This window comes from Rhinolophus hipposideros (assembly GCF_964194185.1).
Source record: "Rhinolophus hipposideros genome assembly, chromosome: 17".
Lineage (NCBI taxonomy): Eukaryota > Metazoa > Chordata > Mammalia > Chiroptera > Rhinolophidae > Rhinolophus > Rhinolophus hipposideros.
The window spans coordinates 33,707,979-33,727,007 of NC_138063.1; the positions used below are offsets into that span (position 1 = coordinate 33,707,979).

Below are 19,029 nucleotides of genomic sequence, written 5' to 3' on the forward strand. Positions count from 1 at the left end.
CAGCTGGCCCAGTTGGAAAGAGTAGTACGTTTGAAAATCAAGAGACTTAAGACTTCTGCTATATTTTACTTCTCTCTGCCTCAAGTGATTAATTTTAAGTTGTAAGGCACAATCTGTCCTTGCATTTCTTTGAGTCCCTAAGAATTGGTTCTCAAAGTGTGAGCTTTGAAAGGCATTTATTACAAATGGGTCAAATGCTCAACTCATAATTAACATATCTACTATAACACCTAAGGTTCTAATATGAATTATATGGTTTACATAGTTTAGGAGCAAGCAGATAACCTTTGTTTTCTGTTAACCAAAAGTCTTCCCCTTTTTCTCACAACTTATTTGAGTTTTATGCCAATACAAGCAGAAGACTAATATTGGTGCCAAACCCTGTAGCAGGCACAAGTATGCATTATCTCATTTAGCCCTCACAATAATCCTAACATGCTGCTCTGCTGTCTTCTCACTTGCCTGATGGCAAACTACGGTTCAGAGAGTGTAACAACTTGACGAGTCACACAGCCAGAAGACAGTAGTGCTTTTACTCCTTAGTTTCAGGACAGGCTCAAAGTTTGTAGTCTTTTTAAAGACACTTTAATTCCTCCAGTGATAAGCAGAAGCAGCAAAGTTATATCATTGATTACCTGTATAAACCAGCGGGCTTTCCATAGAGTACATTTCTGTCATTTTATACATGTTTTGCACATGTTTTTGTAACTACAATTGATAACTGTAACAATGAAAATGCCTAGTAGATATTAACCAAAAGTAGCACACTTGAGGTATTTTTTTAAATCAACTCTCTCACTATAACCCCCCATACATCTGTACAGTGGTGTTACATGTGGCATGAAACTCTCACATGAGCATTATACAAATGTTATTGCATCATGTGAGATATTAGTTGCAAATTGAGTAGTTTAGTCTATTAGCTGTACTCATTTTAATAAAAGTGACTATTAATTGGAGAAAACATAGCAAGAGCAAGGTGTTCTGGAACAGATTGAAATTAGTGATTATAAGTACACAAAAACCACAACTTTTAAAAGTGCTACTGTGGAAAGGAATTGCAGGCTACTGCAGTTCAAATCTTACTTTCTGGGGTACAGAAACAAGGTTAGAATCTACACAGACTATTCAGGTTTAGGTAATTGATATGGATTATAAAATAAGACCCATAGATGAGATAACCTAAAACTTAAATCTCTTAGAAAGCAAACTATAGAAAATGCACATATAATATGAGCTACTTGTGGGTTTATAGATGCATAAGAACATCTAGGATAAAGAAAATAAGAACATTTACCTACCTATGGGAGAAATGAGAAATTGAAAACTGGGAAGAAGGGGTTTGGAGTAGAAGGAGGGCATTTTCATTACTGAATTTTAAGTTTGAACCACATGACCATATTAGCTGTACAATAAATTATTCTTTTAAGAAGTTAATCATCTACAACCCACTTGGGATAAAGGGCCTGGTAGTTTCTTATAAAACAAAACATACAGACACCCCTTGGCCCTACAATATCAAACCCATGTATTTATCTCAAGAGAAATAAAAAATATGTCCATTTGGACAAGAATATTCATAAGGAATGTTTTCATAATAGCCCTAAACAGGAGATAACCCAGGTGTCCATCAACAAGAAAATGAATAAACGAAGCATGGCATAGTCTTACAATGGAATACTACACAGCAACAAAAAAGAACAAATTACCGATACAAGCAACAGCATGGATTAACCTCAAAGACAGATTGAGTGAAAGAAGCCAGACACAACAGAGTATGTCCTGTATAATTTGACTTGAGTTCTTGAATAGGTAAAACTGATCTATGGTAGAAAACAAACAAACAAACAAACAAACAAACAATACATGTTGCCTACGGGGGTAAACGGACAGGATTGCCTAGGAAAGGGCAAGGGGGACTATCCAGGGGTAGTGAAAACACTCTATCTTGATAGGGGTTTGGGCTAAACATTTGTCAAAACTCAGCAAATGTTATACCTAGGATGTATGCATTTCACTATATGTGTAATTTATCTTAAGAAAAAACAAATCACAAACAACAATTCAACTCTAGTTAATATTATGCATGAGAAGGGTTAGAGTGTGCTGATATTTGCAACCTACTTTGAAATGCGTCAAAAGTAAGACGGATTGATGGATGGATAGGTATGTGGTAAAGTAAGAGATAAAAACAAATACAGCAAAATTCACAACTAGAGAATCTAGGTAGTAGATATATAGGTGTTCACTGTACAATTTTCTCAACTTAACTGTATATTTGAAATTTTTCATAATAAAATGTTAGGGAAAATGAACCACCTTACAACAATTTAAAATTTCTTTACTCCTAAAGAAATTTAGTTAGAAAATTAGGAAGGAAAATGTTTGGAGGATGAGAGACCTAATTTTTAAGAAAATGTGATTTGAAGAGAAAAACATGTTTTAAAAAATATTTTTTCAGGGCATTTATGATTATTTAAATAAATTTAAAGAGCACCGAACAATTTGAAATATATTAAAAGGCTGAAGAGAGAAAATGCAAAACTTTAAAAAAATTAATTGGAGTGGCTTTTAGCAAGAAGTTATTCCATGATTATAATGAAGACTTTATGAGAAAATGCATAAATCTTCACAGATCTCCCTAGATCCAACCACATAAGCACACATTCACTGGCAAAATTTTTAGTAATATCTTACTCTTGCCTGGCAGTATTTGACAGGCCAGAGATGACACTGAGGCAGAGCCTAAGGTCCCTGTCCTCAGAGTTCTCGAATGGGGAGAGAGGAAATAAGTAGGTAAACAAATAGATGGGCAAATGATAAATGGTTCAAGAAGAATGAAATAGTTGACAATAAAAATAGTGGGTGGGGCAGAGGAAGCAATTAGATGGGTGGCCCCTGAGATATTTGAAGGCACCAGTCTTGCAAAGATCTGGGAAGGGTTTTCCAAGCTGAAAATAAATGGTACAAAGGATGGGGACCAACTTGCTAAAGTAGTAAAAGCCAAGTAATCAGAGATGTGTGGGAAAGTATAATAGGTGATAAACAATAATGCCATAGCTAAGAGTGATGGGAAGGTATTGAAGGGTTTTAAGTGGGAGGGTGATACAACTTGATTTACATTATATAGATCACCAGTCCCTGTGTCAAGAATGTGTAACAGATATAAGAGCTACAGGGAGGAGCCCGTTTTTAAGTCCGTTGTAAGAATCGGTTCAAGGCAGGATAGTATTATAGCTTAGACCAGCAAAGTAGCGGTAGACAGTGCAAGTGGATAGGTTTTGGATTTATTTTGGAAATAGAGGCAAAAGGACTTACAACATACCAAATGACAATAAATATATGCCCCATTATGGTAAGTGAAATAAGTTAAACACAAAAGACTACTTACAGTATGATTCCAAAACTTAGTGACAGAAAGCAGACAGGGTTGCCTGGGTCCAGAGGTTTGGGGAGGGTATTGACTGCAAAGGATTCGAGGGAACTTTTTAGGGTAATGAAACTGTTCTAGATCGTTTTTGTGGTGATGGTTATAGGATTGTATACAATTACCAAAATTTATCAACCTGTATCACACCTGTATATTTTGTGAGAATTGTACTGTGTCACTTCAATAAAGCTGAAAAACACAACAAAACAAACATTACCCGGACAAGAGATCAGTAACAACCACACTGCATGGAGATCATACGCAGCAAATAAGCATTCAGAATCTTGAAGTCCTCCCTTCTATATAACTCCAAGCACAGAGTAGCTACTCAGTACATTGAAATAATTAAATCACTTAGGAGGACTCACCCAAAGGAGAATTGGAGTGTTGTGTTCCTCTGGAAGAACCCATGGGATGGAAATGAACATGAACCTAAGGATTCCTAGTTGTATGTCCCCGTCCCCTGCTCCATGAGGAGGTTAAGAATGATGAATCACATGATATGATCAGAATCAGGAGGATGCAGGTGAAAGATAGATGCTGATGACAGAACTCAATTGCATTTGTTTTTAAAGACAAGTTCAATGTTTTCAAAAAGTCATAATGCATTGCTATTGCTTTAAAATCAGATTTCACACATAAGCCCAAATTTTTGGCTTCTCTTGAAAAGCTAATCACCTGCAACCCTGAACTCAATTCCCAATAGCCGCAAGGGTTGATGCCCGTTGCTGTGGCGTCCTCACCTTCCATCACTTGCAGCTCACCCCTGTTGAGTTTACAGATCCTTGAAGAACTTAATTAGGAACTAGATAATGACTCTAGAACTCTGAAACCAGCTGGAAATTTAATTACTCCACTTCCATCGGTTATCTTATCAACCCCTTTCTGTTTCCCTAAATTAAGTGATTACGGATAAAACCTTTATAATGAAGAGGTCAGCAAAGCATTGGAGGGAAATGGGGAAGGGGTTGCTGAGGACATTGGGTAAAATTATGTACCCAATCTTAGGAGGTAAAATGAACCCTAAGTATAGTAGATTTACAGAGGAAAGAGATGCATTAGAGACTCCATGGGTCCTAGGGCTAGACAGGCAAAATCAGTTACCCAGAAATGGTCCCCAAATGTGGTTTTGGAAGAAGCTATTGGCAACACGTGGCCGGTTTAACATTTTATTTATGTTCTCAACACTAGGCTGCCTCACTCTGAGTATGCTAATATGAAGCTGAAGAAAATCTTGAGCTGGCTAGGTGACCGTGAAAATGTGAACAGAATAAGGACAGTTGCTATTGTTATTCAAAGTGGCAAGAGTCTCAGGCTAAAATATTCTAATATAGGGCAATAACACACACACACACACACACACACACACACACACACACACGCACCACTCCCTCTTCACCTATTATGGATCAGCCTGGACAGGTCCCAAGTGCACCTATTCTTAGAACACAGGACCTCCAACCATGCACTGTCCCTCAAGATTTCCTTTGATTTGCTTATGTATTATTCACTTAGGTTACATTCAAAGTCCATCCTGGGAATCATTCAGCCTCCAAAAATTGATTCTGCATCTCTATATTCCATTATGTGTTGATTTTAAATTTAACCTCTGAAGGAAATTTTGTCTTTCCTTTAACCTAACGTCTTAGAGGTGTGCCTCTCCATACCCCTCAAACACTGTTCTCAACTTACTGAATCTTACTGTCAATGAAAAAAGTTCTCTACGGCTGTGCTTCTCAAACTTTACAGTGAATATACATCACCCAGGCATCTTGTTAAAATGTAGATTCCAATTCAGTAGCTCTGAGGTGGGGCCTGAGATTCTGTAATGCTGCTGGTCCAAGGACCAGTGGCCAGTTTCTAAGGAGAATCTCGGCATAAAATTCAATCTGTTACATTATTTAGGTTCTGTTTGCTAGACTATACATAATTTAATAGATCACTAATATTCAATTTGACTATGACAACACTAATGTTGTTAATACAGAGCAGTCCAACCACCAGAAGAGGCAAATTTCAGGTCAGTTTAATTACATCTTTCTGAAATTCTCAACAATACAGGCACAAATAAGTAAGCAATCCTATAAAATAAGTAATCCAAATAAGTACAGGCACAAATAAGTAATCCTATAAAAGGAATGGAGTCACAAATAAGTAATCCTATAAAAGGAATGGAGTCAAAAACTATCATGGGACTCAAACTACAGAGCATCAGTTGGCTGGCACTATGGAGTTGTTGTCCCCCTTGAGGGGTGTTCACCAAAGTATTCAAATTGCATTTTGTTTTACAGTCATTCATTAATTCAATCAATATCTAACACCTAGAAGTGCCAGACAGACCTTAAAAGAGTGGCAATGTGGAAAGTAGCATTCCTTTATTAGAGCAATGGCTCTCAAGAGTTTTGGGGCCTTGATGGTACAAAAGACTCCACTCATCCCATTTTAAGTGACACTTACCCAAGGACCTTGGGAGAAGAAGGCATTCTATATACATTTGTTTTGGCATCAGGAGCCTAAATGGTTCATATTTAAACTCCACGGTTTCATCTGAAGTCAAATCACAGGTCAGCTATTATGCCAATGATAATTTGCCATCATATGGGAACTTCCACAAACTCCCACTACCTCAATTCAACTACCAGCATCTGTGAATGAAAGCACTGATGTATAGTTCTGGGTCAGTTTAAAACTCATTCAGTTGATTCTTAGACTCCACTTAGAGAACCACTAATTTGGTGCAGGCTTTACTGCTCATTACTTGACTACAAATGGAACATTTTAATCCATTTACTTGAGAGCGCTTCAGAATTATCCTCAACCATTTCATTTAAAAAAAAAGGCAAATTCTGTGACATAGAGCCATTTAATTCACTCAGTTCACTGACGATGTGGCTCTTTGTACCTGAGAGTATGCTCCAGTTAGTAAGTTCTCTTAGGTCAGTTCTCAACGTCTTAGCCTTTTTTATTTTATTTCATTTATTTTATTATTTTTTTATTAGTTTCAGATGTACAAAGCAACGTACTAGTTAAGACATTTAAACCCCTCTAAAGTGATAACCCACCCCCAAGCTACTACCCCTCTGACATCTTATATAGCTGTTACAATACCATTGACTATCTTCCCTATGTTGTACTCCACATCCCGTGACTATATATACCTATATGTTTAGTTATAGTTGACATTCATTATTCTTCTTCAGCTCTTCAGGTGTATGGCACATTGGTCAGGCATCTACACAGTCTAAGAAGTGATCACCATGATAAATCCGGTGCCCATCTGGCACCTTACATGATCTTTACAACATTGTTGATTATATTCCCCATACTGTATTATAATCAACTCTTAGCTCTTTTTAGATAACTCCATTGTCTCCAGCTCTGAGCTTTCCCCAAACCCACTCTCCCAGTGCCTCTGGGATATGTCCACTTGGATATCTCATGATCAGACTAGTGTACTTTCAACAGGCCCAATCACTGAGTTCATTAACTTCCTCCTGAGCTAAACTCTGCCCCCTTTATCTGTCACCTGTTTGGGAGTTGTCTTAGACTTCTTTCTTCCCATTATCTACCATATCCAATTGGAAAACACATTTCTTTGACTATTTCTTCTGAATGTAAATCAGATTCCCATTGAGTTTCATTTAAACAGCTTAATTTATCTACTCCTCTTTCCCCAGCTCATAATACAAGAGAAGGGAAGCCTCACTAGAGGGTATTTTTACAACTGATACAGTCATATGAAATAAAGTCAATCTGAAATGATAAAACTTTAAAATGGAACTTCTTAAAGTCCACCAAAGGAAAAAGAACCAAGCAAAAAGTAAGGCTATCTGAGGCATCTTGGAAATGTCACAGACCTACCTTTCGTGGCCTAGTTGTTGTTGTTGTTGTTTAACCTTTCTTTTATTAGTTTGAGTTGCACAAAACAATGTAATAGTTAGACATTCATCATTTATATCCCTCACACAGTGACAAACCCCCTCTCCCCATCCACTACCCCTCTGATATCGCACACAGCCATTACATTTCCACTGTCTCTATTCCTAATGCTGTACTCTTCTTCTTGTAACCATGTATATATATGTATGTATATATATATATATATATATATATATATATACATATATATATATATATATATATATATAAAATTGTAGTTGACATTCACTATTGTTCAGCTTCAGCTTATCAGGCATCTACACCATCCCTGAGGTGGTCTCCCTAATGAGACAAGTGTCCATCAGATACCCTACAAAATCTTTACATTTATTACATTCCCCAAACTGTCTTTTCGTATCCCCATGGCACTCTTGTGGTTACCGACTGTGCTTTCCAATCCCCTCACCTTCCTCCTTATCCTCACCACCCCCTCCCATCTAGCAACCCTCAGTTTTTCCTCTCTGTCTCTGACTGTTTCTGATTAGTTCATTCATTTATTCTTTTCTTTAGATTCCACATATAAGTGAGATCATATGGCATTTGTCTTTCTCTGTCTGACTTATTTCACTTAATGCTCTCTAGGTCCATCCATGTTGTTGCAAATGGTAAGATTTCTTCTTTATAGCTGTGTAATACTCCATTGTATAAATGTACCACAGTTTCTTAATCCAGTCATCTACCAATGGGCATTTCGGTTGTTTCCATGTCTTGGCTATTGTGTAGGGTGCTGTAATATCGTGGCCCAGTGTTATTCCAAAAGAAATATAGAGATAAAAAATACCTGTTCATGGGTTTTTTGCTTTGTGGAATGGCTTTGAAGGAAATAGAAACTATATTTTGAGCCTTCATTATGGGCTACTTTTACACTAACTACTCATAAAAATTCCATTATCCACCCTATTTTACAAATGAAGAAACAGATTCAATGAGATTAAGGAACATCTTGGTCACAGAACTGGTTAGTGGCAGAAATGAATTTCAAATCCCAGGCTTTCTATCAAGCCCAAGAAAGCCCAACGTTTCTACTGCATTACAATTCAATTTATAAAGTGCTATATACATATTCATTCAAGGTATTATTGCCATTATTATACTTGTTTGACTTGAAATAGGTTTATACACAGAAATTAGCATAAATGATCTAGTTCAACAAATTTGGACATTAGCTTCTTCAATATGAGATAATATAGAGAGGCTTCATTTGCATTTCTTCATTTTTCAAATTTAAGTTCAATGGGAGAGTGAAATTGATTTAGGAAGTACAAATGGTGTTAACAGAGCTCACCACCACCAGTGCTGAAAGGGCTCTAATTAAACATTTATAAAGTGGAAGGGGCCCAAGTAATTTTGCCAAAAGGAGGGATATGGAAATTCTGCCCACAGCCAGAACAATGGACATAGATTTGTCAAAACAAAGAACAGTAAAGTGAAGGAAGGCCACTGGGTCCAGCCCTTGTTGTTATACTTCATGACTATTTTTCCAGTTGCTGGTTTCCTATTCACTCTAACAAAGAAAAAGATTAAACAAGATTTAACATTTTGCAAATTTATATTATCCGTTAGCAGAAGAGCACTGCAGACAGTAAGTTAAACCAGGGAAAACAATCTCCAATCAGATAACAATCTCCAACATGCAATAGCAAAACTTCCCATTTCAGTTCTACAAAAGGAATCTTCAAGACTTGATGCCTACTGTGCATCTTTGGCACAACTTGAAAGTTGTAATGCTAATACAGACTAAATTTAAATGAGGTCATTACTGCCTGGAACTAATCAATGTATTTTATACTGTTACACAACATCTTGGCTTCCATATTGGCCTGGCAATGGTCTCTGCCAATGAGCTACTTCTGGACAGCAGGGAAACAACATCAGTAAACAGACAGGAGGTAAATTAGTCTTGGGTTTAAAGTACAAAGCTGAAACAACAAGTCCTGAACACAGTCACAGAATAATGCCCAAGGCACGCTTTATTTCAACATTGTGTGAATGGCAGATTCTTCTCCCTTGGCTCACTGCTGGGCTTTTCAGTGGTGGAAACGACTTCTCAGGTACTAGGCTAGAGGTGTCAAGGACCACCTAAGTAAGTCCTTTTAAAACACATTTTGTGTACTTGCACTTAGAATACGGTTCTACTCCCCCCTCCACAACCCCCTACCCCTCTGCCAAAAGCGCTTACTGCGGTATCCGCCTGGCGCTTCCTTAAACTATAGGTAGTGGGCCGTCCAAAGAAGACATTAAGTGGGTTTCCGCTCTGTTTCTATGTAATCTCCACCCCGACACACACACACACATACACACACACACACACACACACACACACAGTCACACAAGTGTGCGTCCATGAAAAGAAAGTTTCTAAGTAAACAAACTCCAAGTAAACAAACACAAATGCGCAGACCCAACTCCCGCTACTACTCGAGCAGGCATTAAGAACGTGCCAATTTTATAGAGAGATTTTGTTTTTAAACTCCTTAGCACCCAGCATGGTGGTGCGCCAACGGGGAACCTTAAATAGCACGTCATTTTTAAGATACTTATTGTTATCTAAACTATCCATTGTTTCGGGGAGGCCGTGCGTAACACAGGTAATCTGCAACCTCTTGTCACTCGGTGGCTGGGTTTTAAACGGCTCCATTCGCGGGCTTGGTGCAGCTCCAGACCCCACCCTGACAGGCTGTTGAACTCTAACGACTAGGGAAAGTCGCTGGGACGTTCCAGTTTAACTAGACGATCTTGGAAGGATCTGGGTGTCTGTGTTGGGAAAGGGAGGGGAGGTTAGGGGTGGAAGGAGTTTGCACAGGTCCGTGTTGGCTCGAGAGGCGAGCCCCGGCGGGCGTTCTGGAACACGTGCACGCAGCCACCAAAACAAAACCGACCTGGGGGCGGAGGCAAGCCCCGCCGGATTAACCGAGTTCAGCCGGATAACCGCTGTGCGGAAGCCCACTGCTTAGTGCACAGGCAGGTGCTGGTTCTCCTGCCAATTTCAACCTCTTCAGCCAGGTGGCTAGCCCTGGTTCTCTGCGGGTCCCCAGCCAAGGATCCCCATCTCCGGGGCTCCGCACCAAACTTTGGGAGGAGGCAGTTCTAGGGGGACTGCAGGGTCCCCTTCTTGCTGCTTTCTCCTTTAATCCTGTGTCCACCTTCAGGCTGGGCATTTTTTCCCGTGGCTCGCACTCAGAGGGTCCAGATTTCTCCCTGCAGTCGTTCCCCTCAAGCGCTGGTTTCTGAACTCCCCTTCCCAGGCCCTGCGCTCCCCCAACATCGCCCGCCCTCCGGGATGGGCGGGCAAACCGAGCTCCCCTGGCACTTACACGTGGCCACAGCGGGTCCGGACAGGCTGGTGCAACACCTCAAGGCACACCGAGCAGTCGAAGGACGTGATGGGCAGTTCGGTGTCCCTCCTGCGTTCCAGGGCCCGCGGGGGGGCCGAGGCGGGTGAGGATTTGCCGCTGTCGCTGCTTAATACGGAGCCCATCGCTGATCCTCTCACCCAGACAGCTGCCAAGAGCTCAGAGCCTGCTGCCGGGTTGTTTTGTTGTCCTGCGGTGGAGGAAGGAAGTCCCGGCCCAGCTGTGATCGCCGCCTCCAGCGCGCGCAGCAACCGCAGCCTAGATGCAGCCTGGGTCGCAGCGCCCAACCTCGGCCTAGGGCAGGCGGAGAGCGCGGCAGAGCGTCTGAAACTGCCTTTTGCTCGTCGCCTTGGTGGAGGCGCGGAGGCGGAGGCGGCAGCTGCACGGTTCCCGCTGTAAAGTCTCGTAGTCCTACGAGGATTGAAACCTGAAACCTCAACTGCAGAGCAGAGGACCTGGTTGGGCAGTGAACTTTCCAGGCGATCGTGCAATCCTCCTCCCCCACAGTTAAGGAAAGCGCGGGCCTGGTCATACTTTATGGGAATCAGAGCACACCCCCTTGTAAGGTGGTGGACCTAGCAGTCCTGCACTGTTGTAATCACAATGAGCTACAAAGATGTTTGATGACTGAGCATCTAAGACAGTGTTATTCACTACCTCAGTCAATACCCCATTAATGGAGAGGTAGCGTGGGGTAGTGTAAAGAGCTCTGAAGACCTGCATTCGAAAGCCAACACCACGACAGGAAATCTAGTGCTAAATTCTACAATCACTAGTTTCCTCGGCTCAGGATCTCCTGCTGTTGTTTGTATTCTCGGCCCCATCTTCTTTTAAACATAACCCAATATATCATTTATTAATTGACACATTTAATAAGCCTTATTTAGTGCCCACTACATGCCAGACTCCATTCTGGTGATGGGAACCCAGTTCCCAACAAGCAAACAAAATCCTGGTTCTCATAGAAAGTACTTAAAAAGAAAATTTATTTTGAGATCATTATAGTTTACATGCTTATTAAGAAATAATACATATTAATACATAATACATACAATACATACAAACAATACTACATGATATAATCACACATATAATACATTAAAATCCCGTAAACTTCACCCAGTTCCCACCAGACTTAAATTTAAAGAGAAGATGTAAGTAATCAACAAATAAATAAGTGAACAAGATCATTTCAGATAATAAGAGCCATGAAAAAGATAAAACAGGGAGTGAGGCTGCGGGGTAGAATAGGAAGGTCAGAGACTTTTTGGATGAGGTGACATTTGAGCAGAGTCATGAATAATGAAAAGGAGTCAACTATTCAAAGGTTTAGGGAAAAGCTTGCTAAGCACTGGGGACCGTGAATGAGGCAAGAACAAAATACAGAAACAGTGTGGAGCCAGAGCATCGGGAACCAGGGCGCGTAGATGGGATGAGATAAGGTAGGAGACAGACCTGAGCGTATCCAATCTTACAGGCCAGGTCCAAGATTTTGGATTTTGTTCAAGGTGCCATGATTTGATTTACTCTGCTGTGTGTGCTCAAAAAGACAGGAACAAAATAAGAAAGCAGAGAAACCAGTTAGGAGGCTACTAAATTCCTCTAAGTGAGGATGATAAAGGTTGGTACCAGGGAGTTATCTGGGTAGAAGGTGAGAGGTGGACAGGTTCGGGATATATTTAGGCAAAAGACCTAAAAGGGCTTGCTAATGAATTGGATACCTTTAAAAGAAAAACCAAAACCTTCCCTTGATCCCCACACGTCTCTCAGCTCTTGCCCTGTGTCCTCTTTTAGGCCAAATTTCTTGACTTGATTCTCTACATTTATGTCTCAATTTCTTAATTATTCCCTCTTTATCCAGTCCAACCTGGACTCTGAACCAACCACTCACCCTCCATCTGTTCAAAAATTGCTTCAATCCCAATGTCACAAGTGAGTGGCTTTCATGTGGCTAAATCCAATAGATTCTTTTCTGTCCTTTTCTTGCTTGACTTCTCAATTATATTTTATTTGTCAGTGTTGATTTACTCCCTCCTTATAATAGAAAAACTCTTTGTAATAGAAAAACTCCTTTCTCTCTCTCTCTCTCTCTCTCTCTCTCTCTCTCTCTCTCTTTCTCAGTCTCTTTCACTGGCCTCTCCTTCTCCAGGGGAAAGCTAAATGCATTCTGTCTTAGGCTCTTTACCCTTCTTATTCTTCATTCCTTCCTTAAGAATCTCAAAAACCACATAGATTCTGTTAATCATCTAGATTCTGAAGACATTCAAGTATTTATCTCTACTCTAGGCTACTCAAAGACCCAACTGCTTACTTGACATACCCACCTGGTTGCATTAGTCACCTTTACCTCAACATGTCCAGTAACAAACCTAAATAGATCTTTTAAAATCCATGTGGTTTTCACCAAGGCACTTGTGAAGAGAAGTGTTAAGAATCATAGAAAAGAATAAGACAAAATTAAATAGAATAATGCAGGAAAATGGGACCTAGGAAGATAGATAAAAGGTAAGCATCTGATATTATTTGTAAGGCTCTTAATAAACATATAAAGGTGGCAATAATGATGATTATGGTGTCAACCAGAGAATAAATTCTCAATCCAGACTCTAAGATCTGAAGGGCATCAGAGATATAGGTTAGTACAAAGGAAATTTGAAAGCCCTGTAATCAATATTCCTGGTATCAAGAATGCTAATGTATCTCTCAGTAAACCAAAAGGAGAGCACAACTGCCAGAAAAAAAAGCACGTACTTTATTTCCTTGTAGGAGTGATGAAAAGAAATGAATTTACCATTTCAGGTAGTGTTGAAAGTATGAGAAAGACATTCCTATATTCTTTGAAGTTTGTTTTAGTACCAAAACCTTAGAAGAAATCTAAATGTCCATAATAGGGAAATGTTTTCTTAAAGTATAGTAATTTTACTCAACAAATAGATAAAACAACATTAAAAAAACGTGCAGCTCACCATTTTTAATCCCATTTGCAGTATTTCATTTTAAAAATGCACATAGACGAAATGACATATGGGTATTTATTACAGTATTGTTTGTAATGGCAAAATATTAGAAACACTTTAAGTGTCCACCAATAAAAGACTGATTAAATACACTATGGTACATCTTTACAATGGAATACTCTGTAGTCATTAAAAAGAAAGACAACTCTATAACCACACTGAGAGAAATCTCTCTAACATATACATGTATTACCAAGTGAAAAAAAGCATTAGGACTAATATAAAATAATATTTGATGTCAACTGTAATTAAAAAAATAATTAAATAATTAATAGATTTTAAAAAGCATTAGAACAACTGTATGTATAGTACACTATCAATTATATTTTTAAAAACTCATAGGCATGCATACATACATGTATGTATATGCATGTGTATCTATAAACACATATGTACTGATATATATACATATTAATAGCCTTGAAAATATACACAAGAAATGAATAAGTGTGGTTGCCTTTGGGAGGAAAAATAGTTGCTGGAGAACAGGTGTGGGAAAAGACTTTTACTACACGATCTTTTGAACATTTTGACACTTGCACTGTGTGTATGCACTGCAATAGATTAAAAAATGAATAATTTTAACCTGCATATATCTTTTAGCTGAACAATTCTAATCCTTGAACCATTGTGTGGATAAACATGTGCACAAGCAGGCATAAACAAGAATGGTCATTGAAGCATTGTTTACCAAAAATTTGCAGCCAACAAAATTTCTATTTATAGAGGAACAATTAAATATATTATGGTACACACATAATGAAGGCAATGCAGTAGCTAAAAAGACTAAGAAAAATTTTTATAGCATTTAACTATACATCAGGTATTAATCCAAGTGCTTTATATGTGTTAACTAATTTAATCTTTATCATAATCCTATGATATAGGGAACTGATATTGTCATTCTAATTTTCCAGAGAAGCAGAGGTGCCAATAGGTTCAAAACGTACCTCAGATTACATTTATGATGAAAAGCAGAACCAGGAGTCCAACCCAGGAAATCTGGCTCTCATTGTCTTTGAACTTAACCACTATGCAATACTGGCCTTCCTCTATTTGACATAACATGGAGGTATGTCTAAGACACTTTTAACTAAAAAGGGATATTATTGAAAAAAAATCAATATGAGATATACTTTTTATGGAGCAAAAGCATTATATATTTCTCACTGGGGAAAGGCAGTGCAATACACGTTCAAGATCCTAGCTTTTTCTCTTGCTAACTGGGTAATCTTGGCAAGTTACTTCTTTGGTCTTAGGTTCCTTATTTGGAAAACACAGATAATGTTTACTTACAGAACTGTTGTGAGACGTTAAGTGGAATAACATTGAAATCCTGCTCATTGCCTAACTGGTAGTGTTAAATAGGTATTACTGTGTTTCCCCTAAAATAAGACCTAGCCAGACAATCAGCTCTAATGCACCTTTTGGAGCAAAAATTAATATAAGATCCAGTCTTATTTTACTATAATATAAGACTCGGTCTTATATAACACCTGGTCTTATACTGTGTTTCCCCTAAAATAAGACCTAGCCAGATCATCAACTCTAATGTGTCTTTTGGAACAAAAATTAATATAAGACCCGGTCTTATTTTACTATAAGACCAGGCATAATATAACATAACATAACATAACATAACATAATACTGGGTATAATATAATATAATAACTGATTATAATATAATATAATACCTGACTATAATATAATATAATATAATATAATATAATATAATATAATATAATATAATACCGGGTCTTATATTAATTTTTGCTCCAAAAGACACATTAGAGCTGATGGTCCGGCTAGGTCTTATTTTCAGGGAAACAGGAAAGCTCTGTCTCTGACTTCATTCAATGAGCAAACATCCAAGGACAGCCTACAAAGCATCAAGCTCCTCACTAGACATTGGGGGCGTAGTCAGGAGCAAGGCTCCATGGAGTGGACAGCTGTTTGTTTTGTCTGCCGAGCATCTCCTCATCTTCAGTAACAGCACCACACACTCTTCCTTAGGGAATTGTCCTTTCATTATCTTCCTTCATTTTGGTGGGGCTGGCAATCATAGTGTGTACTTTTTACCCCACATTGCCTGCCCTCAAAGCATGCATTCTTATGCCAGGATAACTCAGTGAAATAGTTCATATTTTTCAGTGGCCAGAATAACTGGGTAATGTTTGAACTAAATCCACAGTGGGGGGTGTTCTACTTCAATGAACAGGAAATCGTGACATGCCTAGCATGGGAAAGGATCATAGAGGGCATTTGACTCAGTAGGAGTTCCTGTTGCTGTGATCTACAGTTTCTCTGGTGTCTGTCTTTCCTAAACATAGTCAATACTTTTTAATCTCCTAGCTATGTATCATCTTTCCAACACTTCCTTTTTTCTTGGTTAATTTATTCAGAGTTGAGTTCTGTTGCAACCAAACTCGCTGACATACAATTTATCCTATGTCAAGGTAAGATGGACAGAAAAATGGCATTATATTCATAATTCAATATGTAAGACCAATGATGGAGAGCTACACAGAGAAAAAGCATTGGTGCTGACTTAGCCCATGGGGAATATCCAGAAGAGAAAGGGAAAGAAAAAACATTCCAAATAGTGGGGAACTGGAATGAAAGGCAGGTGGAACATTGCAGGTAAACGTTACTCAGTAAGCGCAGATAAGCAGGCGAGAAGCAGCATGCTCTGTTAGGAGAGTCTACAAACACTTCCTTGTTGCTAGAATTTTAAGGACACAGCTGGTGGTGAGGAGAGAAAAACCTGGGGACCTGGGCAGATGCTGGGTCATGAAGGCTGTTCTTGACAGGCAAAACATTTTCACAGCTGCTGTAAGCTGTGATGCGTAGAATAGCATTCCGTGGCTTTGTGGAGCCAATTAAGGTTTAGGTAGAAGAGTGACATAGCCATACCTGCAATCTTGACAAGTTGCTGCTCATGTCAAGTGTTCTCAAACTTTATCTAGCATCAGAATCACCTGAGGAGCTTATTAAAATGGCTGATTTCAAGATATTTCAATACAGTGAGGCGGGAGTGAGCTATGGAAGCTGCATTTTTAACAGTCCCCTAGTTGGTTCTGATGTAGGGGTCAGTGGACCATTCTTTGAGAAATATGGTTCCACATGATGGATAAGCAGCAGCTCCTTCAGGTTACTTTGACAACAGAGGAGATGGCAGGTGCCAGGAGAGAGTCACTTACATTCACTGCTAATGTAATCGGTCCTCAACCTTGACCATCCCTTCTCAATCAATACTGGATGACATTACACTGGTAAATACCCTGAGACCAAAACATACATGTTTCTGAATTTACAAAGATAATTTAAAAATTCCTGTCATAAACCTCTCGAGAATAATAAAGATTCGTACTAGTCTCCAGAAACACAAACATCTGGCATGTGATCTTGAATAGTGTTTGCCACATCTCTGCAATCCGAAGTGTTATTTGATGAGACAGTGAGACTATTCTTTTCATACAGGGAGAAAGACGTCATCACAAATGAAGTTCTGCTGAATGCAAGACTTAGGAGTTCACTGGGTAAGGTAGTCAATGACCTGGATCTTCTGCCCTGGTTTCAGCATAACTGGATTTTCATACTTGAGTACTGTGCTCAGTTTTCCTGCTAGTCAATCTCACTGCTGTTTGTTGCTAGGTTTCCCAGATAGCATGTGAGGGGCAGCTATCCCCAGGCTGTTCTACGCATTACAGCTTATTGCAGCTGTGGACAGTCATGTTAGAGCATATCCTCAAAGCACGCAGTCTTACTCCAGGATAACTCAGTGAAATATTTCAGTATCTTCCAGTGGTCGGAACAACTGGGTAATGTTTGAACCAAATCCAGAGTGGAGATATTCTACTTCAATGAACAGAAAATAGTGGTATGCTTAGCATGGGAAAGGATCACAGAGGGCATCTGACTCAGTTCTCTCATTTTGCAGACAAGTAACCTGCTTCCCAATGAGATGAAAGCATTTACACTGCATCCCTCAACATTTCAAATTGGCACAGTTTGAGGAGGTAAGATCACAAATGATGAAAAGACAAGTAACAATAAATGACTGCAATAGTAGTTTAAAACAAAATTAGAAGCAATCTAACAAAGCAGTCCAAGACTAATAGCATACAAATATAAGATCTTTTTGTGATTTTGTACAGTAACAATTATATAAGTAGTTTGCCATTGGACATTCTTCTACCCTGTTTACCCGAAAATAAGACCTAGGTAGACCATCAGCTCTAATGCGCCTTTTGGGGCAAAAATTAATATAAGACCCAGTCTTATTTTACTATAATATAAGACCGGGTATAATATAATATAATATAATATAATATAACGTAACGTAACATAATATAATAATATAATATAATACAGTGTCTTATATTAATTATTGCTCCAAAAGACTCATTAGAGCTGATGGTCCAGCTAGGTCTTATTTTTGGGGAAACATGGTATGACCTGCACAGCTAGCCATCTTTTATCACAGAAGAATGTCAATGCTTCAGGCTTTAATTCCAAAAAATGTAATTGCTTTCTGTGCTGCCATTGTAAGCACATAATATAGATAATAATATAAATAATAAGATGTCCCCGGAATAAAGCAGATGTAAACTCTATTACTCCCATTTTACACATGGAAAACTCAAGCATATAAATAGGCCTAACATACCATGAATTTCTAGCCTATGCCCTCACAATTTGAAATGTAGGTCAGCTGAAAAGTAGAGACACAGAAATTGTGGTGGAGGATCATTTCAATGATCCGAGTGGCAACAACAACTAGTGTATGGATTTTATGCAGAAATTTTTGGGAAGGTTAGTACTAAAAGCTATTCTGTGCCTCAGATTAAGAGAGCAACTATTCCTCTTAAAAATAGCATAGTGGTAAGAGTTGTGGGTGTCATTTTTTGACATTGTATCAAAATCCATATCAGCTTAATCAGGTGAAAGAGCCATGGTGTCTTCAGATGTTGAAGTAAGCAACAATTGCCTTTAAGAACGTGCTAGAGAACGTACATTTTCTGCAGTATTTGTGTTCTTCCTCCTCCCCATCCCCATTTATATTTGGTCATTTTGTCCTCTGTATAAGCAATAGAAAAAAAGCGAGACAGGATGGGGAGACATGGATGGTCCTCGTAGGAATTATAGGCCACAGACAAAAGAAGGTGTACACCCATAGGCCAGGTGGGATAATAACCTACTGTGTGGCAACTTCGCAGATGCCATGCGAGGTATACAAAGCCTTCTCACAACTGGTGCCAGGCCAGGTTAGACAGGCTGATAGCTGGAT

The 19,029-nt window shown here is 39.0% G+C and overlaps 1 protein-coding gene across 1 annotated transcript in view; it reads right to left on the reverse strand.

The window, feature by feature from the left end:
- Window positions 1-11,221, reverse strand: part of RNF125 (ring finger protein 125) — a 32,615-nt gene extending 21,394 nt beyond the window's left edge. Inside the window, exon 1 of the mRNA XM_081078353.1 lies at window positions 10,684-11,221. Coding sequence (XP_080934479.1) covers window positions 10,684-10,847 — 164 coding nt within the window. The 5' untranslated portion in view covers window positions 10,848-11,221. The remainder of the gene's footprint in view (window positions 1-10,683) is intronic.
- Window positions 11,222-19,029: the final 7,808 nt, after the last annotated feature.